The sequence below is a fragment of the Lichenostomus cassidix genome, chromosome 1 (genome assembly GCF_008360975.1).
Source record: "Lichenostomus cassidix isolate B80296 chromosome 1, HeHo_3.0, whole genome shotgun sequence".
Lineage (NCBI taxonomy): Eukaryota > Metazoa > Chordata > Aves > Passeriformes > Meliphagidae > Lichenostomus > Lichenostomus cassidix.
Genome location: NC_139479.1, coordinates 110690493 through 110713066, shown reverse-complemented (window position 1 = coordinate 110713066; position 22574 = coordinate 110690493). Strand labels below are relative to the sequence as shown.

The following is a 22574-nucleotide window of genomic DNA, read 5'->3' as shown; positions in this document are numbered from 1 at the left end:
AAAGTATTTTAAATATTACTTTTTAGTAATTACTTTTTAGACACCAGAACCTGATTTTCGTATTTGCTATCTCATCTCTTCTTCCTCCTCCAAGACTCTTGGACTGAGGCAGAAAAACCCAACAAAAAAGCAATTTGATGTCTTGTCTACTTTAGCTGGATTCTGTCAATTCCCAGCCTGGCATTCCTGCTGAACTCCAACAACCACGATGAATGCAACTGTTGGGCAGGGTGCCCTTACAAATGCCATCAACACCCAAACCAAGAATTTTTCTGGCAGTATTTACTATTTTGAGGCCAAACCCAGCCAAACAGTAAGCAACAGCAGTTAGCATCAAAAGGCCTGGCATCAGCAGAAAAAAAGGCAGAAGAATGGGGAAAATACGATGGTAAGAGAAATCCCACTTCATTTTAAAAAGTAAGAATCAAAGATATGGGAAAGGGATACCAGGGGGATAAATCAGAGAGTGACAGCTAAAGCTGAGATTATCCATGGGAATATTTTACAGGCATTTAAGACATTGCTTCCCCCTTTGCCCCCTTTTAATCTTTAAAGTTACTTATTTTCATCACTTAAAAGATGCTGCATTCTGCTTCAAATTTCCAATCTCTCTGAACAACCAATACCATTGCACAACTACTCAAGCTCCTGATGGAACTCACTTACTGGACAGATGAGTAAAACACTGCAAACTGATGGGTGCTCAAACCACTTCATCCACTGGCAGCTATTTAATGATGGGTAATGGGCAATAAGGGATTGGATAATGTCAGAATCAAGGAGACAGCTCAGATGAACAGAACAATTCTGGACCTCAGGTGCCAGAGATTACAAAACCACCAGTCTTGAAGTCTTTTATTCTCCATAGCAAAGCTGGACAGAAGGAAAGTGAGCAAGCAAAGAGAAAAGCTGCAACTGTGAGCTGCAGAATCACAAAGGAAAAAATACACAGATGAGCAGAAAAGAAGCTTTAGAAAAAAAAATAAAATTGCTGAATGCTGAAGTGGACCACCCTTGCAGATGGATTTTTTCCAGCAGTTCCAAGCTGATATATAAAGAAAGGGAGGCTGCTTTCTGCAGCTCTGCTGCAATCAGGATTTTGCCACTCCTAAGAATTTCTGCTGCAACAGTTTGGCAGCACAGCCTGCCCAAGCTATTTACATGCTGCAAGGTGCATCAGATGGGCAGCCCCTGCTCCAGAGCTGCAGTCAGAACTGTGTCCACACACAGACATTTCCCTCAGGCAACTCACCACAAACGGAAGGGTTTTCCTCTGAAAACTATCAACAAACAGGAGCTTTGGAGGAGCAAATCCATCAGCATTTCAGAGGTGGTACCAGCATCTGACAAATGCTTGACGACCACTGCCCTGGGGAGCATCTCATCAGGCAGACAAGGTTGAAGGAAGAGCTTCCTTCTGACCCTGCAAAAATTTCCTAGTTCAGGTTGCCACTGACACTGCGGCTATGCTCAGATTTGCTATGGCAGAACACAGATAACTTCTATACAACAGGGTAGTCAGGAGGAAGAAAGAACTTCTTCCTTTCCCAGGATCACAGTCATTTCTCTGTGAAAGGAGGGCACAAACTGCATCAACAGAGGGGACATTTCTGCAGAGATTTCATCTGTTACCAGCAGAAGCATATCCTTGGGTGTATTGATTTATTGCTTCAATGTGCAAACAGCAAGACCATCTGTGTATGTGGGGTTCCTGTAGGCAACATCCACAGCTTTACTCAAAGTATGAAGGGTACCCAGTGTGGACCTCCTCAGGGAGGCTCTGCAAACAAACCCTACTGTTCCTGGGGCCTTGGCTGTAGTGTTGTCACATCCTATTTTTGTATCTGGTCCTACAAGGTGTGCTCTTTACCTCGACTACTTATTTTCTCTTCCGACCACTCAGCTCTGTATTTCTGCTATGGTTACATCCAAGTGTGGAGGTTGTGGGACTCATCCTAGTGCAGAGCTCCAAGCTTTCAGGTTCCCATGCTCCTGACATGCCACCAGCAGCCAAGAGCTATTTTTTTGGGACAGATAATGCTTACGGTAAAATCAATACGTGATGACTTTTTTTAAAATTTATTTTTTAAGTCACAGAAAGCGGTTGACTATGCAGCTGCATCCATCGGTTCGGGGAGAGCTCCGTTCCCTGCGCTGTCAGATTTGATCACACACTACGCTGGGGGGAACAGGAGGCAGAAGGGAGAGGCTGTGACTAGCCTGTGCCAGAGGCAGGAGGGAACAAGGATTTCCCACGGAGCAGAGGTGCAAAGCTGGTGGAATCAGAGGCACTGGGTGGGATTTGGGGAAAGACAGGGATTTGTTCTGCGGCAGGGAGGAAGGGGCGCAAGGGGTGCGACTGCGTTATCGGCAAGGGATGCAGGCAGAGAGGGATGGCAGCGGCAAGAGGGACAAGCTGTCCCTCCCCTGCCCGCCTGCACAAAAAGGCTCTGCGATGGAAGGGGGGTCACAGCCCTGCCCCGCCGCCCCCGGACCCCATGCCGGCGGGCGGGAACAGCGCCAGCCTACCTGCAGCGCTGCTCCGGCCGCGCTGCCGCCTTCCTGCTCCGCGGGCAAAGGGCGCTTCCTGGGCGGGGCGGCGGCGGCAGCGAGTCGGGAGGGGCTGGGGGGCTTCCCTGTGCACCGGGATAACCCTCTGCATCCCCGAGATAAGCTCCTGCATCCCCCGGTAACCTCCGCATCCCCGGGATAACCTCCCGTATCCCCGGGATAACCCTCCCGCTGCCCCGGGATGACCCTCCGCATCCCCGAGATAAGCTCCCGCATCCCCGGGATAACCCTCCCGCAGCCCCACCTCCCGGATTCAGCGTGAGAAATCATGTTGGCGACACACCGATGCTTTGGTTTCTTCTTAGTCGTGTTTATCCCGAGTCAAGGATTTTTAAATGTGTGCGTGTGTGTCTCATGCTCTGCCAGCGAGGAGCTGCGCAAAAGAGAACTGGGAGGGAGCATAGCCGGGATGGGTGACCGGAACTGGCTGAAGGGAGGTTCCACACCGTAGAACTCATGTCCAGTATATAAACTGGGGGGTTATTTGGAAGTGGGGCCAGTCTGGGTTCAGGAAGGGGATCTGGCATCAGTGGATAGCAAATAATTGCATTGTGTGTCACTCTTTTTTTCTTTTTTTCCTTTCCCTTTATATTGTCATTATTATTTACCATTATTATTATACTTCGGTTTCAGTCGTGTAACTGTTCTTATCTCAACCTAAAAGTTTTGCTTTTGATCTCCTCCCTATTGCTCTGGGCTGAAGAGAGGTTGAGCAAGAGGCTGCGTGGTGCCTTATTTCCAGCTGGGCTTAAACTACAGAACAGGCAGGAGCTGTGACATCGCACTGCCAGGCTTAACTTGAGGGCAGAAGGGAAAGCAGCTGAAGTGGAGGGTATAAGTACTTATCAGTGGTAGAAAACAGGACACACAGCAGTTCCTTGTAAGGACAGCATGCTGTGCAAAGTGGGAGAAGAGATAGGAAGTCACTGTTCTGGAATTGTTTTATGTGGAGTTTCCACAGTGGAATGAAGTGTACACATGTTTTTACAACGTGGTGCTTGCTCTTGCTAGCTCCTCCAGGTAATTCATACCTGGAGAGAAGAAGGAATTTGACTTTGCGTGTTTTCATGAAATGTGACGGAAAACATGAGACCTTAGGTGTGTGCTTGAGTTCTTCACACGCTGATGTTGCAGAAGTTCTCCATACACAGCAGGTGACATCCAAAGCGTTTGCCTAGGCATGGTGACACTCAGGTTTCCCTGCCACCTTACCCGAGGACCGTGAACGGGTTTGCAGGCAGAGGAAGCCACCCTGTGGCCGCAGATAGGAGACAGCAGATGGATTTCCCGAGGCCATAAAATCCAAGTTGCTTTTCACCTTAGCCCCTGTATCCCAGCTGATGAATACACTGCCTTTATGGGTGATGGTTTTGCTCCCAGGTGATAATACAGAAAATTACGCAGCCTTTCTAGGAGCTGAAACACCCAAGTACGTAGTTTGTGCTTAGCAGTGGTACAAAACAGGTTGGCCATGAAATGAGGATCCACATGATAACAAAGAAAGGAATCTGAAAATCTTTCCTGCTAACAAAGTGACAAACACTCTGAAAGCCTCCAGATTCCCTTTTCACTTCCATCTATTGTTAGCAGGGCACAAATTATGTGAATTAGTCAGCAACCTTAGTCACTGTGTACCCTGAAGTGTATGGGAATTGCAGTAAGAGACAAATGAACAGGTTCAGTGTTGTCATGCTTTGCTTGTTAAGGTTAAAATATCAATTTGCATTAAAGACCATTTCTGTTGGAGAAGTGATGACTGATACAGGCTCATTAGACTCGATGGCTGTGTACAGATGGAGAAACAGTTGTCAACAAAATAAGATGGGAATACTGAAATAGAATGAAAGGGAAAACATAACCCCATCAATTTACAAAACAGTACAACTGACAGGCACATTGCTGTATCCTTGGTGTGCTTGTACCATACAGCACATTTGCTTAAAAGTGGGGGGAGGTTGGAGATCACTGTGTCCACAGTCAAAGTATAAAAGTATGTATAAGGATGAAAAGGGAAGCTGGCTGGTTGCTGGATTTCCATCACTAGAGGATTTTGAGGTGTGGCCAGACAAAGCCCTGCCTGACCTGATCTGGTGCTAGTGATAGTTCTGCTTTGAGCAGGAGGCTGGATCCCAGAAGTTTCTTCCATTCAACATTCTGTGTATTATTTCAATAGTTTCTGAACCACTACAGATATTTTGAAATGCAAGAACTCTTTTTTATACCATACTGTCTCCATCCTGCAGACAGTTCAATAATTAAAAGTTGGTAATTTGGGAGAAATCTTCAGTAAAAGATTTGGCTGTCTTGAAAATACAAAAAAGCAACAAAGTGTACAAAATGGGTAATGTGACTGTATTTCAAGGAAAAGGGAAAGAAGCAAAGTGTCTCCAGGTTTATATAAATGGCAAGCCAGCATTTACTAGATCACTATTAAAATAAAACTGCCTGAATCTTGACAGATGGTATAAAAAAAAGTTCTTGCATTTGAAAATATCTGTAATAGTTCAGAAACACCACCATGTCAAACCTTGGCTCCATTTTTTTACTCCATCAGAACAATTTCAGTATTTGATTACTTTGAACTGCAGCTGGCTAGTGATTTCACAGTCACCTTTCCTTTTTTGTTTTGTTTTGTTTGTTTTGTTTTGTTTTGACAAGGCAAATATATCAGTTTTAAAAGGTTCTATGCTTTTAGTTTTAGAAGTATTTTGTCTTTAAAAAGTCCACAATGCTTAAATATTTAATGTGACCAAACACCCATGCTGGAGAAAAGCAAGGAAAGAACCCCCAGTGGGATTGACAGAATAAGGAGAAGTACTGAACTGTTTTTCCATTTTTCAGTAAGCTCTAGCTAGTCTTAACCTTTGCAGTTTTCTTGGTATTGTAGTGCTGAAAGGAACATAATATCTACCCAACAGCTTTTATAGGAATTCATTTAAACTGAGCAAAACTGCCATCTGAATAAAAGGAAGTTTAATAAAGACATTTGAAGGATTGTGGCTGCCCACTGAAGATTGTTTCTTAAACTTAGATATTGATCAACCATTTTCACCTGCACTGAAAGAAATTTTGGTGTGGAGTGATACATCAATCATTTATATGCAGAGAGCACCCACACTCTGAAGAGCTGCTAAAAGAGGAATAAACAAGGAGAACAGTTTGCTGTCTCACCCTTCTACAAGCCCGTTTGACAGGAAACTCTATTCCAAGTATTTCAGCTCCATCAACACATGCAGTTTTCCACAGTCTAGAGAAGATTGCTTGTTAACACTGCAGAAAGTTAAGTGAAGTGCTTTCCAAGCAGCTAATGACAGCCCTTGGTTTGGATGTGAAGTATGAAAGGTTCACCCTTCCCCAGTATTTTCTGAGGTGAGAATTACAGACTCAGAGAATGGCTGAGGTTGGAAGGCACCCCTGGAGACCACCTAGCCCAACTCCCTGTTGAAGCAGAGTCAAACCAAAGCAGGCTGCTGAAGGCCATGTCCAGTTGAGTTCTGAGTATCTCCACACCTCCCTTGCATTTCAGGGGAAAAAAATGGCAGGAAGCAAACTGACACCAGCTTGATTGAAAAAGTGGAAAGCATGGAGTTGCTGTATCAATGCTAAAATGCAACTATCCCAATCTAGACATGTACTTGTGGAAAAAAAGCAAGTGAACAAGCGAACTGCCAAAAGCTTGGCAGCATCACCATGTCATGTTCCACTTTTTAGTAGTTCAGGGCACCTTCACTGTGTTTTGGGGAGATACACATTCTTCACACCACAATATGTGACAGTTCTGTGAGAGGATTCCAGCTTAAGGTATTCATATTGTGTTTGGGTAATAACTGCTGCTTTGAGCTTCTTGCATTGAGTTGAATCTACTAGCAGCCTTAAAAATGGGTGCAGAAAGAAGAGCATTCTGTCAGGACACTCAAGGACATCTGTGACAGACTGGGACTGAAATGACCATCAGTGTGATTACAAATACATGGTCAGGGCAACCAAGGGGTTTCCACAAACTTCTTGCTAGGTTTGATTCAAGTTTACTCAGATGGGAGAAATTGTGGATTTTCCAAATTAAAAAAAAAAAGGAGGGTAGCTGTCATTGTGATTGTGAATTCTACTCCCTAAGTAGAATTCAAGGATAAAAGCACTTGTAGAGATGAGGGAGCATAACAGCTAGGGTAGGAGAATCAACCAGGGGTAGCAGAGGCATTGCTGGCAGTGAGTAACTGGAAAAAAAAATATTAAAGACTAGAACAAGCAACAAGTGAACACATCTGTGTGAATTTATCAGAGCCAACCCCCAAGCTCCCAAGGCTCCTGGGACAGCTGGCCAACACACAGGTGCCAGCTGTGTTTGTATGCCCAGAAAAGCTTGTCAGCTGTGGGAGTCACTCCCTTACCTCAGTTCCTGATTGCCTAATTACCTGTTACCTGGATTTATGGCTTTGGCCATGCACTTACAAAACCAGCTAAGAGCTGAAACTGGAGAAACCCTGAGGACTGAAAAGCCACTGGGGAAACAGCACTGAGAAGTCTTTCAACACATGCTCAGTTTTGTCACATCTTTCAAAGGCAGGTAGGATTGAAATAGTTTGCTTGTTAAGAGGGCCTCAAGTTGTACCAGGGGAGGCTCAGAGTGGGTATTAGGAAAAATTCTTCACTGAAAGCATGGTCAGGCATTGAAAGGACTGTCACACTGAGTCACACTGAAGATCCAGCTAAAGGTAAAGGTCTGCCTGGAAAAAAGGCAAGTGCTGAGTGATGCTTCCTCTGTGAGACCCAAGTGAAGCTTACCTGTGCCCTGACTGCTTTGCCCAAATGTTGTGCTCACACCTCTGCATTCATGTGGTTGTAGCAGCACTGCTCTCTTATGTTGTATCTTACATTGTCATTTCCACCACAGTTTTACAGGTTTGTTTTTAATAGTGTTTCCCTTGCAAATATTTAACGAGATATTCTAGCAAACATCTTGCTCTGTCAGACTTTCTGTATCTGCAAATAATGCTGCCTACTGATTTCTTAGTTTTAATTAAGCTCAAAATGTAATCTTAGAGGTCTAGAGGAAAAAATCAACATACATAGGGTAAAGTGTCCTTAAAATGTGTAAGTTTTACTGTTAACTATTTTTCCCCTCATGCTTTTCACTGGGGTTTTTCAGACTGCTTGAAGTGTAATGCAGTCTCCCTTACTTAATTGACACTTGCCTGTGGGAGGAAAAAAGGCTTGTTTAAGCAACATGGATGAAACACCCTCAAGAAAAAGGCAAACATCATAGATCACAGCCTGCAATTATCCTTTGAGTCTGGCATTGATAAAGCTTGCTGTTGTCTGCCAGTGTATTTGTAAGCCCCAGACAGATTTTAATATTGTGCTTGGTGATTTGTGAATCAGTCCTCTCACTCTTGTCTGTTCGTGTTAAATGAATTAGGAGATCAGTTTCATTGGGGATGCAGAGTCTGTGTCAGAGCATTGATTAGGTATTTAGAGGAAAACCATGCAAAAAGATCATGCTGAGCAGCAGAAGTTAGGCAAAAAGAAGTGACCAGTATGCATTCATTTTTCCAGCAGTTTTCTGGGAAGTAGCAAAGTAGTGCTGATATATGGACAGACATCAGGCAGTAAACAGCATTGGGAAGCCAATCAGAACGGGTGAAGGAAAATGTTGTGTGCAATTGAGGGAGAATTGGAAGGAGAAGCACGAATGAGATGCTCATTATCTCTATTTGAAAGCTTGTTTTTTGCCGGAGAGAACTTGCAACTTGTTTTTAATAGCTTTAACTCCGCTTTGTTAATTTTTAAAATCACATAAACGTGCTGGGGTGTGCTAAGAAAGCTGTATTTTGCTCTCAGATATCTGGGGAATAACACGTTCTTGTACTGAAGGGGTCAGTCTTTCCCCACTTTTTTCCTCAGGCAGTGTATTGTCGAATTACTTCATTTTAGGTTCTGGCTGATCCAGGGACTGAGCTATATTAACATGGTTATTTGTTTAAATATTTATTTTGCCGGCCTCATCAGGGTAATCGTGTTATGCAAAGTAAAAGAGAGCGGCCTCAGGTCCCACTGCAGCTCCATTTCAATTGGAACCGATGGGCTGACAACTTCCAAGTGCATCTGTGCACCTGAAATTGCATGCACCAGCCTTATCTGCCCGAAGGTAATGGCATATGCAAATTATCTGGGCTCCAGTGGTCCGTGGGTGCTGAGGAGAAATGATTAACAATGATTAGGAGACTACTGCAGGCTACTACTCTGTGGAGGTTTTGCACAGTAAGGCTGTCAAGGGAGGATGGAGTTATTCAGCTGGTTTTCTCCTGAGCCTTCTCTAATTACAATGACTGGCCTGAGGATCCAGCAAGCAAGACAAAGCTTAAAATGAAAAGCTCAAACAGAGCTGCCTGTAAACATGTGCACAGGTACAGGCACACCTGTACAGTGTAATTCTGTGCACACCTGCATGGAATAATGAAGGGCACAGTGGTTTTAGCAAGACTGGTGGTGCAAGGCAACATCTTTACACTTCAATATAAAGCTGTAGCTAAAACCCCAGTTACTGCTACTCAGCAAGTCTTGCTGCTGCTTTGGGCTGTGCAAAGGCTTAGCCACTTCCTGGCTGCCTAATAAGTGTGCTGCTTTTTTATCCATGTGAGGAGGAACATCCCCAGTTTAGTGTGGCAGGAAGGCAGAGGAGCTGTGCTACTGCCAGCAGATCTGCAGGAGGGTGAATGGATTGGTGCCTCTGGAGACTTGTGCTGCTTGTGGAGGTCATTTAGTGAGCTTTTATGTAGATGGTTGTGCAAGGATTGATGCTGGGGAAGGTGCATCTGAGGCCACACTCTGTCCATCCTTGTTACAGCAAAATATGTTAATTATTGGTGTAGCTGCTCTCCTTTGGAGATCTTTGGAAGCTGAATGACATTTGGTGCCAATGGCACTGACAGACATCTAGCTATTTATCTGGTTTCATTAAGTCTCCCTTTTCATTTAGATTTCTGAGCTGCTGGAGGACTGCACATGGTTTAGACTTTTTGTATTTGCTGCCTTTTTATGCTTGTTTCTCGCTATTTTAATATTTAATTTGGATGCTTTTGTGTTGAAAGGAGATGATTTGCAGCTTTTCCCTCCCTTTTCTTATGAATATGTAATCACAGGTGGTTTGTTTTCAGAATGCTGTGGTTTTCACAGTCTCCTCTTTTATGTTTGCTGAAATCAGGCAGTAAAGAGACCCACAAAGCTGTGTACTGTGGTCAAACAAATAATCTCATGAAGGTAGCAATGAAAGTTATGGAGACTGTGGTGAAGTTTGCATATGAGAACTGCTTGACTTATTGATTGGATAGCAACACATATTTTTAGTCAGGCTGAGATCTTTCAGATGGCTGCCTTTGAGATTTGTCTCTCATTTCTGTGTGTCTGTAAGCAACAGCAAGTACTTATTTTGGATAGTCACTGTGAGGCAGCTGACATTTGTTTCATTTTAAGGCCTTTTGGAAGTGTTTTCTTTTCTGACCCTATGCTAGCTTGACAAGCAGGGAGACAGCTTGTTTTCCTCCTCAGGAGTTGTGTCTAATTTGGTGCTCATCCTGAGTGTCAGCCCTGCCCTGTGTGCAGTTTTCCTTGCTCCTTGTTGAAGGTAGTGATTTGTGCAAAACCAGGAGGCAGCAAAGGCAATTTCAGTCCATACTTTGCTGCTCAAGTTGCAGCCTTGGTGCAGTGTATGTACTGCAAAGAGGAACTTCCTCCTTCAGGCTGCCTGTCAGGCTGGGAAATCAGATTCTGTGAACTCCAGAAATAAATTTGCTTTCCGAGGTGGCTACTCAGCTGGCAGAGAGGCATGGGAACCACAGGCTTCTCTAGAGACTTGGGAGTCTGGCTTTTTCACATATGCTCTTTTGGCATATCAAGGAGTGCTTTGCACTGTCTTCTGTGACTTCATATGGTTTGTCACATCCACAGGCAAAACTGGAAGCTGGGGAGGATGCATGGCACTACTTTGGGTTTTAGTATGGGATTACATTATTTTACATAACTTTTGTTTCCTTGGGGGAATCTCTGATGCTCCAGATAACTGTAATGTAGGTTTTTCTTGGAGACATCCTCACACTCTTGATGATAAAGACAAGCACCACACACAAACAGGAGCTTTGGCAGTGTTGGGAGTATTTTTGCTGACAGCCAAAGGAGCAGTTGCCAGTCCAGACATGCAAGTCCATCTCTAGCAATTAATCTTCCTTGGCTGACCTGCAGCTACACCTTTGAGTTCTTTTTGCTGTGAAAAATTGCCTGACGAGGAGAATCTCCCCTGTCACACTTGTGGCATGGAAAAAGGGAAACTTGCCCACAAGTTCCTAGCAGACACTGCTGACAGTTGTTGAAATGACAAGATTTTTTTTTTGTTTAATTGAAATAGCTATTCTATATAATAATTCTCAGCTCAGGTTCAGTAAGGAAATAATTAACAGGCAAGAATACTTGGATCTAAGATAAGGGGATTTGGAGGTTTCCTGATTAACAAGCCCATGAAGAAGTGCATACATAATAGCAAAGAAAAGGTCACTTCTGCAGTATTATGTATGTTTCCTATTTTATAATCATCTATTATGATGATTATTATAAATATTAAATATTATTCATTGCAGGCTGCATTGTGTGCACTTGTTATTCTTGAAGGTAAGAAAATTTATTTGATTCCTAATAATTCCCTAGCAGCAGCATATTTTTATGCTAATCTGTTTTGGAATATCTAGTTTGGTGTGGATGTGTTCTTAGTGGTTTAGGTTGTGGGTTTGTTAGCTGCAGGACCAGAACAACATTTAAGTGTGGGGTTGAAACAAAATTATGTACCCAAAGTGTTTATCATGCTGCACTTGCTGTTGTTAAGTAGCTTCTGCTTGAAATTAATTCCACTGGGAAATAAAAGACCTCAGCTAATGGAATTACGTCAGTATATTTGGAATATGAAAAAGGCAAGCAATTAAAAATAGAATACTAATTAATTAAGCTTGCAGCTTCCTCTTAAAGATTTAATGTTTGAAGGAGCACTGTAATAAACTCTAGCAAGATAATACTAATAAAACAAATATAATTTGACAGAGTTGGCTTATTAGATATTATTAATTGAGTATGAGTTGAGAGTTGTGTCTTAGTGTTTACAGAGAATAGAAATGGCTGGTTCATTAGCTGTCAGCAATACTTGTTAACATTTATCAGTTTGCGCCATTTGTGGCTTTATTTCATAAAAAATCTTCACAGGAGTTTAAAGAAATTTCTAATTTAATCTTTATGAAACTGCTAAGGAGGAAGACTGATACAAAGCCTTCTGTACATAATCTGTGGCACTTGGACAAGCCAAGCTTTAGTGGTTAGTTAGAGATCATAAACTTCAGTAACTGGATTTGGAAGTGAATCCCAATTCTCTCTTTTAAATCCCAGCTCCCAATTGATGTTCTCAACCCCCCGTCCTTGCCAGTGTTTCAGCCTGATGTCTCCAATCATGTTGAACTGTTTGTTAGTGACTTTTTTCAGTGTGCTGTGTTTTCAACTCACAGTGAATTGACAATGATAGATGGGAGAGTGTGTGACTTTTATTTTTGACCTTGGCTATTCCCAGTTGAAGCAGCCTTTTTGGATCAGCTGTCACCAGGGAGATAGGTCCTCACAGGGCTGGATTCACAAGAACACTGAGCATGGCCAGCACAGTCATGTTTTCCCTAATGGGACACTGTGGCTCCATAGGATTGGGAAAGAGGATGCAGAATGGCCACAGCTCTCACAGCTTTGTCTCTTCCAAAGAGAGCTGTGTGTAAATGGGTGGAAATTCTCACTTTAAAGTCCTTGTCTTTCTGTGTTGGGCTGTGTGGATCAGACACTTGTTTGTATTATGATGTATAGATTTATGTGTTCTAAGCTGGCAGCTGCTGCCTCTGGTTTTCAAAATATCATTGAGGTCAGAAAAGACCTTTGAGATCATCCAGTCCAACCCTCAACCCAGCGTCAACCATAATCCCTCCTAAACCATATTTCCAGCTGCCACATCCAGATGCCTGTAACCTTTCCAGAGATGGCAACTCCACCTCTTTCCTGGGCAGCTTATTCCAATGCCTGTCCACTCTTTCAGTGTAATTTTCTTTTTTTTTTTTTAATATTTAATGTGAACCTCTGGCAAAAGTTCATGTCAGTTCATTTTGAGCTCCTGTGATAATCTAAATGAGAGCTCTTGCATGTTATATTCTTGATTTAAGGTTTGTTACACTTGCAATTAGCATTTAGGCTTCTGCTAGAAGACTGAAAACAAGATGTTAAGTTAGACTTTTAAACCCAGCCATTTAAGCTCCTAAATGTGCTGAGCTCTTATTGAGCTTCCTTGTTTAATTATTGGGTGCTAATTTTAGACTTTCACTTTTTTTTTTTTTTTTTTTGGTCTCTATCCAGTGCTTGAATATGCCAGCTAGAAAAATTGGATCTTTATTTTGAAATATGTGTTAACACAGATATTGAAGTCAACCCAGGTCAGCTAGGTTTACTGAAAGCTGCCTTAGCCTTCATGAAGTCTGACCCACAGTGAAATAATGTGGACATTTTGGGACCTACAAAATGCTGATTAGGGCTCCCCTCCCTGTTCTGAGCATCCTGGCCTTTGAGATGTTTTTTACATGGCAAAGAAGTTTGAGTGTCATGCCTTGTTCTGCCTTCCTGCTTCCCTGTCCCAACACCCCCATCTGCATGTGGTTTCAGGGCTGACAGAAGTCACAAAAATAAGTACTTGCCTCTCTTCCCAATGTCCCCTTGTCTTCCCTGTCACCTTCCCCTCTAATTCCAGCATTTTGCAGCCAGGAGTAAGGGATGAGAAGGACTTTCCTCCTTGCACTGCTCCTTTGATACTGTCAGTGCCCAGCCAAGCACTCTGGCTGCCCTGCCCTCCTGATAGCCCTGGATGTTGGAGGTAATAGTGTGTTTTGTGCTTCAGTGGCTTGAATTTGCCATCTCTGCCTCATGCTTGAGCAGTACAAGAACATGAAGTAGAAAATGGGTTCTGATGATGCTGCTGTATGGGATGACTTGGGTTTTGTGCCTTTTAGTCAATGCCCTTCCTCTGTTTTCTGGAGGTGAGAACCTGCAATTTGTTTTACTTTGGATGGGGAGACAGAACACACCAACAGCAGAGGTTTTAGGCTGTTTGAGATATTTCCTATCTTATTTTGAAATAGCTAAAGGACTCAACTCTGTTATGGCAGGTGGTTTCAATGTGGGCAGAATCTTTGCTAGTCAGGACTAAATAATCTTGGCCCAGAAGCAGTTAGATTTTTTAGAAGCAAGCAATTATCATTTGTATGGGAGTTATTTTCATTCAGACTACAGTAATTGTATAACTCAGACATGCCAAATTCAACTTATGACAAAAGGATAGGGTTTGTTTCCTCTTCTGACACAGCAGCTGTTGCAAATGTCAGGATCCAGTTTTGTAGGGAAGCTGTTAAAAATTCCTGTCTTAGTTTTTTACAGTGTCAGAGACAATATTCTAGATGTGTCCCTAGGCATTAATATATCTGATGGACACTGATTCAAAATACACTCTTGCTATGACTTGTGACCTCCCAGTAGGATTCTCTCTCTCTAAATCGAATCTAAGTAAAATGCTTCCTCAGCTTGACAAGAAAATGGATCTTCCCATGGAGGGGGAACTGATCAGGGACTTCATTTGTTACCTGCTGCCTTCTCAACAGCAAGCTCTGGCTGCATGCAGGCTCCCTGTAGGTAACTTGTAAGCCTGTATGGCAGTGCTTCCAAGGTAGTTGGAGAGTTCAAAAATTCAATATATATTGTCTCCTGTACATCCCTCCTGCACATCTTGTAGTGAGGAAAGTCTGTGTAAGCACATGAAATGGAAGAAGCACTATTAAAATGAAAAAAAGCTACTTTATTACAAGGTAAGGTATTAAAGCACTCATAGTGAATCTCTCTGTATTGGTTTCAGGCTAGTATTTCAAATAAATATAGTAAAGGAAGAACATTTCCAATTAACAAGAGATAAAAGGAATAATCCTGCTTGTGGTCACTGTCTGTGGAATGTATCCCAATAATGAGCAGATATGTTTTTCTTCCCTCGGGAGCATAAACATTTAAAGGAATTACAGAATTTATTGGTGAATCCACATTCTTGAATCTAACAGAGACAAAGCTGAAACACTTCTTTCGAGTGGTCTGGAAAAAAAAGAAAACACTGGTATGGCTTGGACAAATGGTTCATGCTTTTGGTAGCATGGGGAATATGGGAAGAGTTCTGATACTGTTCTAGACCATCTCAGACTAGAGGGGAGATACTCTAGAGATAAATTACAGAGCCTCTCCCTTCAACACCAGGATGTGATCTGCAGGAAGCAAAGGGAGCTGGCCCTGCTGGCACCCTGAGCTGGGTGTGTGAGGTGGCTACTCCCGTGCACAGAAGTGATTCCTGCACTGGAGTGTTGAGCACTGCAGCCCTAGAGCATCACGTGTGAGCTGGGCTGTTCAGGGAACAGATGTGTCCTCTTGAGCTCCTTTACTGCTGTGTTTTATAGTTCTAGGAAGTGATGGAGGTAGTGGGTAAAGCGAAGTGAAATTCAGATGTTCTCCTTGAGAGGCATGGCAAAGACTGAGGTTTCCATTTACACTTTTTCTGAGTTTTCAGTAAATAGACAAATCTAGTAACTGTAAAAACTTGGCTTCAGCTGTGAACAGACATTTTTGTTTGCTTTCTGCTTTAAACAAGGTATTTCCTCATGGAGGATGTTACTCAGCTCAGATTCCCGTAATTACTTCTGGAGCATCCTGCAGTTAATTCCTACCCTCATGTGAGTCCCCACACTGGTTATTTTTCTGCCAGCACCAGATTATTCCATGAGGACCTGAGAAAAACATGTTAGACTCCTGTGGGAATGCCTTGTAGGGGAAGTTGTAATGATGTTTGGGTGGAAATGCTTTAAAACTGCAGGTCCTGGTTACATACTGTCTTTGCTGGTGTTTTATGGCTGTTCTTCTGGAGAATTCCGTTACTGTGGCCCTCCAGGATTTGAGGATTTGAAGGGTGGCTGTGTTTGAGATTTCTTTACTTTTGATTTTTGAAACTAGCCACAATATCTATGCTGAATTTTGAGGTAATAACAGCCATGAGGTGGAATGTTGGCAGTTTGCTCTAAGGAGAGGGATTAATACACAACAGCTTGCATTGGGCAGTCGAAGTGGAAGGTCTGGAGCTGTCGAAGTGGAAGGTCTGGAGCTTTGCCTGCATTAACCACGGGGTGGCAGAGGCAATACAGAACTGCTTGTCTGAAAATGTTGGAAAGATCCTGAGCATGAGGGGAGAGGGCAGAAAATGTGTCTCTGTGCTGGGATGACCACGCTTTGTCTTTCTTTTCTAAACTCTTTGAAAATCCCTTTGGATCCCTTCTTTCCCTGAGGAAGAAGGGGAGTCTCATGATCATGAAATAAATTCTTTGTAATTCTGTTCTTGTATCCCTTTCTTCCTCAGTCAACAAATATCTCAAATCACTTTTGCAACAGATTTTTTAGCCCAGATAGAACCCCCTCATCCACTACTTGGTTGTGGCATCTCATGGGGAGTGTCTGATCTGTGGACAAGAGAGGTCATCTACTTCTGTCACAGGGAGTGTGCTGGGAGCCAACCAGAAAGAGGTGAGGTGGTGGCAAGTTGAATTTCAGTAATTCTACATGGTTCATTTGTTCATTCAATTTGGAATGAGACAAGGTTTAGTGAAAAGTACTTCGTTATCAGAAATCTGGAGTAATTGTAGCAAAATTGGTCAGTACCCATGGGTTATTGAGAAAAAGGAACTGTGGATTTGTGTCAAGATACCTGTCTGGCTGTGACTGCATTTGGGAGTAGAGAAGTGGCCATCAGTGGGCAGTTTTAACTTTGGCTACATAAAGTGTTTAATGCTAATATTGAAGATCCTTTCTCGGCTTAGATTGATTTTTGGTATGTTTGGGATAATTGGTGACAGGATGGATCTAATGGCAATTTACAAGCCAGTGTTACAAGGAAAGGTAAAGAATGAGAACAAAACTAAGGTATCTCCTGAGTCACTGCTAGTCAAGCAAACTCAGACAGCTGCTGTAGATGTGTCTCTGTTTCCTTTGCTTCCCATTTGCTCTTTCACTCCTTCTGTTCCCCTTTCTGCACCTTCTGCTTTCTCTTCAACAGCTGTGGAGGAGGTGATAATTCCTTCTGCAGCGGTGGGGGGCAGAAGCAATGGGGCCAATTGGTCTGGCAGATGTGGGGGCATGGCAGCAGCAAATGGAAGGAGTCCATTTACTCCAGGAAGGAGTCTGAAGTACAGGGACAATAAGTGATTAGGGGAATTTTTAGTGTATATGACCCTTTTTGTTCAGATGTTTGTTGGTTACTGGAAACTCGATTTACCCCAGACATGTGTTGATTATGCAGGAAAAGAGAGAACAGTCTGCTGGATGGTAGGACTGTGTGGCCAGAGGCAGAGCCAGACAGTTCCTATTACCAGACCAAGGCAGAATCAGATGCCTTAAGATTATGTTGAAAATAAATTGTTCTTGGGACAAAGGGAAAATAATGCTGACAAAGCATCCACTAGGTGGTGGAATTCACCCAGAAGCCCTGCAAAATGGATCTTTGCTTGACTCCTTATTTGTAGATCAAATGACCCCAGATAATAAGCATTTTAACCAGGGTTCTCTGGGCTGGCATGGGAAGCTCATAGAAGAGATGTTAATTATTGCAACATTTGTGTATAATGGAAGGGATGAGGCTGAGATAAGGCAGAAGAGAAAACAGCAGGAAAAGAAGGCTGGCTTGTTAGCAGCTGCTTTGTCAGGCAAGAATTTCACGGGACAAAGGGGTAGTAATGGAAATGAAAATTTAAATTGGAGAAGTCCAAAGGATTACTGCAATAAAACCAAGATACTGGAAAAGAGAATGTCCTGTGATCCTGAGATGGGAACTATGAGAGCAACAAAGTGAAAATCAAATCAATCGGGAGCTGAATGAAAGCGATGAACAATGATCAGATGAGACCCCCAAGCCCTAGCAGTGGAAGGAGATACAAAAGTAATCCCCTTGGGGGGACTGAAGTGAACCAATTATAGATTAAAAAATCAGAGATGAAACTTAAGGCATGTCTGATAGATACCAGCACAATTTATGTGACATTAACAACCCCCTATGAAGGATCAACAATTAAGGATAAAGTAAATGTTGCATGAATAGAAGGTAAAGCTACCTTTGTACCCAGGACACAATGGCACAGATACATCCACAGTCTGATAATCATTCTTTTCTGCTGTTGGAATCGACACCAGCAAGCTTGGTGGGGAGGAATTTGTTACACAATTTTGGGCACTGCTGCAGTGTTTACCACAAGGAATTGGTGTGTTCACATTGTGACTCTCAGTGGATAATGTACTAAAACATCATGATGGCCATGTGACTGAAGTGGGATGGAAATACCCCAGGAGCTCAGAGGTGTCCCATGGGTTATTAAGGTCAGCTAATCCAGTAGAGCTCAAAATGCAGGGAGGCAAACCTCCCTCCTTAAAATAGTACCTATTATCTCGGGAAGCAAGGGAAGGTGTAAGACAAATAATTGAAGATTTTCTCCCTTGTGGATCTCCCTGTAATACTCCTGTCTTGCTGATTAAAAACCCCGTAAATTAAGCTCAGATGGAAGATCAGTTTATAGATTTGTCCAATACTCTAGTTCCTGATACTACAACTACTATAAACATGATACTGGCTAATGCAAAATGTTTTACAGTAATTGATTTGTGCCCAGCTTGTTTCAGTATAATAATGCATGCAGAATCTCAGTATAATTTTGCCTTCACCTGGGAAGGAAAACAGCAAATGTGGACTGGATTTCCTCAAGGGTTTGCAGGATTGTCAACTTTATTTTTGAAAATCCTAGGCAGAGTTAGAGGACAGTTAACCAATAACGCTGTGTTAATACAATGTGTGGATGGTATGCTAATGGCAAGTAAAAACAGGGAAAATTGTTTGGAAGATGTAATGCCAGTTGCTTTGACAGCTAAAGGCTATCAAGTACCCCCAAACAAATTACAATTCTATAAAGAAAAGAGAGGGTATTTAGGAGATTTTTTTGTGTTGTTGTGGTTTGTTTGTTTTTGGGGTTTTTTTGGGTTTTTTTTTTTTTTTTTTGGTCAGGAAAGGGCAGGAAGGTTCCACATGACTGAACAAAAACTCTCCAAGGTATGTCTAAGCCTACAACTTAAGAAGAAAGAAAACTTGTATGCTCTGTACCACTCTCAATCACCAGGGAAAATAGAATGAATCAAAGCCTTAAAGACATCAAAGATTTGTGCAGAGACTAAAATGGCCAGATGCTATACCTGTTGCTTTAATGCACAGGAGGTGTGAAGGCCAAATAAATTGAGATTGATCCAACAGAAGTGCTATGTGGCAGGAGTATTTAAATCCTGAACACAATCTTGGCTGCAAAAACATTCCAGTTTGTTGCCTTTTTTTTAAAATTACTTACATTCCTGGAGAGACCCTGAGATCCAGATGTTTGGTAAATACACCCAGATTTCATTCTCCAAGGAGATAAAAAAGAAATATGTCTGCAGAAGGGCTCTAGAGGAAAGGACCAGGGGTGAGTGTCAGCTGGATCTGTGCACTGGCCAGGGTCCAGAGGTTACTCTCAGAGCATTGCAAGATATTTATTTTGTGGGGTAAGAGCCTCCATGCTTGCACATTCTGATAATCTTACTCATTGCACAGTTTCAGGGTATGCAGGAATTTAATCTAGTCTTAAAAGGCCTCAATTATTTGCTGTGTTGGCCTCAGCCAGGACTACCTTGTTAAAGAGTGTCATGACCAAGGACTTTTCAACCTGCCTTTTGAGTTCTATTTGGTATTCTGAAGCTGTGTTTCCAGCTTTGATCCTATAAAACACTATTTTCCAGTCTTTTTCAGTTTCTGGATCCCCTAAATTTTTTTTCAGTGCTATTCTGGTGCCTTCACAATGAGTTTCAGTCTGTTGTCAAGACAGCCATTATCCTAAATGTCTGCATTTTCTAAGCACTTCTAGTAAGCAATACAACGTTAAATGACCCGGGGGTTTTGTTTGTTTGGTTGCTTTTTTAAATCAAAAAATATTCTGTGCAGCTTTAAAGAAACTTTTTAAAGCTCTTGAATGCTTTAATTTGCTGCAGGTATCAGCAGTTGCAGTTTCTTGTGTTTGCTAGCAAAGCTTCAGGAAAAAGCACAAAAATGTGTTTTTTCCTGCTTTTTCAAGCCTTTTGACTGTCACATTAGGTTATTCATGTGCTAGAGTGTGACAAGATAGGGAATCCCTGTCACAACCACCTGCAATCTTGTGGTTTGTAAAGCTGTTCTAGTGGCTTTTGCCCCCTTTCTGCTTCACATAGGAAGATTTTCTGAAATGAGCCTGGCATTAACCTTCTCATTACCATAACAGATGTAATGCTCAGACACTGTTAAGTGAATCCTGCAGAAAAGTTTAACCTGTGAAAACTCTTCGCCTTTGTAAATAATGCTTATATGATTAGTTTGAAGATGGCAACATTAGTGAAATTTCCCGAGTTCATCTTCTAAGCTGGGGTTTAGGGAAGTCTGTTTTCCCATCAGAATGAGGCAAGACAAAGCAAGGGGAAAGAGGAATGTGCTCCTCCAGTTAAGCTTGGTTCATGTAGTGACAGGATTGAACCCATATGTCTGAATATCTCTGCAATAATAAGACATTTCGGTTGTTTTGTTTTTTTCAAGCAAATGCAAAGCATTTCACCCTGCATGCAGCTAAATATAAATGGTGTCATTTCTAGCAGTGTTTCCATATATGGGCTCTTCTTTTTCACTTGTCATTGCAGGCCACACAGGGAGAGTCATGTCAGAGGAACTGCATGTGGTTGGTGTGCTCAACCTGGGCAGTTAAGATCCTTATGTTCTCCTCTTCCTTCTGTTCTCATTTATCTCACCTTGAAGTGTGATGGCCATAGCCAAGAGGAGATGGCAATGCATCACAGCATCTCCTCCATGCCTCTGCTTTTTTTGTGGACCTGCCTGGGTGTCTCCCCCACAGCTGCACAGCAGTCCCAGGCAGATTTAGCATCAAATAGAAGAGCAGAGGCTGTGGCAGGAAATGTGAGACAAGGACAAGCTGTGTGTGTCTCATCAGAGAGGTGCTTCAGGCACGGCAGACCTGCTGCAGGGAGGGCTCCCAGCTTTGTCTTTGTGCATCAGAGTGGATATCAGTACAGGTTTTCCTTTTCTCAACCCTCTTTCTATGTCCCCCAGCACAACAAAGCCCTCACTGTGTTTGCAGGATCTTGGACATTCTTTCCATCTTTTGGCAAGGGAAAGCTGAAATATCCATGGATGCTCTGAAGAAGACAGTGCATTCCTATTGGCCCCTGTACCAGGTTTGGGCATCCCAGGAGCACCAGAAATCCTGGCCTTGAGTCTTGCAAGTGCTGGACTCTGCCTTCCCCAGAGGTACTACAGGGTGGAGAAAACCCACATGTACCTTGTCCCTAATTAGGTCTGGAGCCTTTCTGTAGCAGTTTCTGATCTCAGCACGTTTCTGCAACGCTCCTTTTTTAATCTGTGGGTTTCTTTAAATGTCTCTGTCATGGAAATATCATCTGTAGTTGAGGTTCTGACTCTTTTTTTTTTTTTTTTTTTTTGCTTGCTATTGCTGTTGCTTTGATCAAGAGAGATCTCAGAGATATGCATAGGTCTCTGGCTAGTTTAACGTAACAAAGAAAGAGTTCATATGAATATGAATCTTCATGGATGCACAGAAGGGCCACTGCAGCTGTGCATTGCTGAAGCTGCAGGCTTATTTTCTGTTTGCATGTGTTGAGTTTCTGGATTTGGCTCTGCTGGCTACCTCCAAGTGAAGCTGGGCCTGTGTGTTTCCCCAGTGAGCACTGACACACATTAATGACAGTAAAAATAGGTGTGCTGCCTATGCTTACCAGCCTGTGGAAAGGGAGATATGCAGAGTTTATATGTACAGATTTCTCCATAATATTTCCTGGGTTATTTCCTGCTTTACTTGCTAGCTCAGGTTTTCCCATCTCCCAGCCTCCATCAAGGCCTCATGCCATTTATGAAACGAATCTCCATTCTCCTTTCATGAAGCCTTCAGCCTGAAGGAGCAAAATGACCCTGTGAACTTGCAGCTCACCTTGTAAAAAAAGGCTTTAGTTCACCTTCCATCTACAAATTCTTGTTGGTTTTCTATTTTCATTTGATCCTTCCCCCCTCCTTTTTTCTACTTGTGATTTCTGTTAAGCATTACGAGGTGTTTTTTGTCTGCAGTAATCACACGAAACTCTGTGTCTTTGTATAAAAAGGGGAACTGAATTCTCTGCCTAGCCAAGGGTGTTGTGAATGCTCATTAGCCAATGCTAGAAATTAATGCCAGATCTCATCTAACAATTTCATTATATGTGAAATTTGAGAGGGTTGCTCTTAAAAGAGGCTGCTGATTGATGACAACACAGATTGTGTGTGTGCTGTTATCTTTATCCTGGCTGTGATTCCTTTTGGGTTTTTTTTAGCTACTGAGGATGTGAGGGACAGAAGAAGCCTAATGGGACTTCATATACTGTGTGATGTATGGGGCACTTACAGTCAGGAATATTGAACTTATAAATGTACTCATTTGCCCTGGAGTCACTGAGAGGGAGACAAAATACAGGACACCTCAATGTCACAGTCATGCAGAGTCACTTCTGGAACAGCAGAGCGGCAGCAGAAAGGCCGTAATTTTCTTGGATTTTACTGCAAATGTGTAAATGGGCTCTGCTCTCATTGCCTGGAAGAGAAGGTGAACTCTTGCTGGATCAGTCTTTATGCAGATCCCTTTTGTGTCTTGTTTTTCTGAACATTTTGGGAGATGCTGCACATTTTGGGTTTTGAAGCGACCCTGCACATGCTGTCTGTTCTGTCTCGTGTCTCCACCCTAGCACTGCAACCCTAAGCTCTACCAGCTTGCCCT

At 42.7% G+C, this 22574-nt stretch overlaps 1 protein-coding gene across 2 annotated transcripts in view; it reads left to right on the top strand.

Moving 5' to 3' along the window:
• Positions 1 to 6983: 6983 nt before the first annotated feature.
• The window catches only part of LOC146445556 (uncharacterized), a 28010-nt gene continuing 12419 nt past the window's right edge, over positions 6984 to 22574 (top strand). The window contains exon 1 of one of the 2 annotated variants that reach the window (XM_085076281.1): positions 6984 to 7135. Coding sequence is in view for 1 of the 2 variants with exons in the window: in XM_085076271.1 (XP_084932397.1) it covers positions 7104 to 7131 (28 nt within the window). In the remaining variant the exon portion in view is untranslated. The remainder of the gene's footprint in view (positions 7136 to 22574) is intronic. The other variant, XM_085076271.1, reaches the window with a different exon arrangement.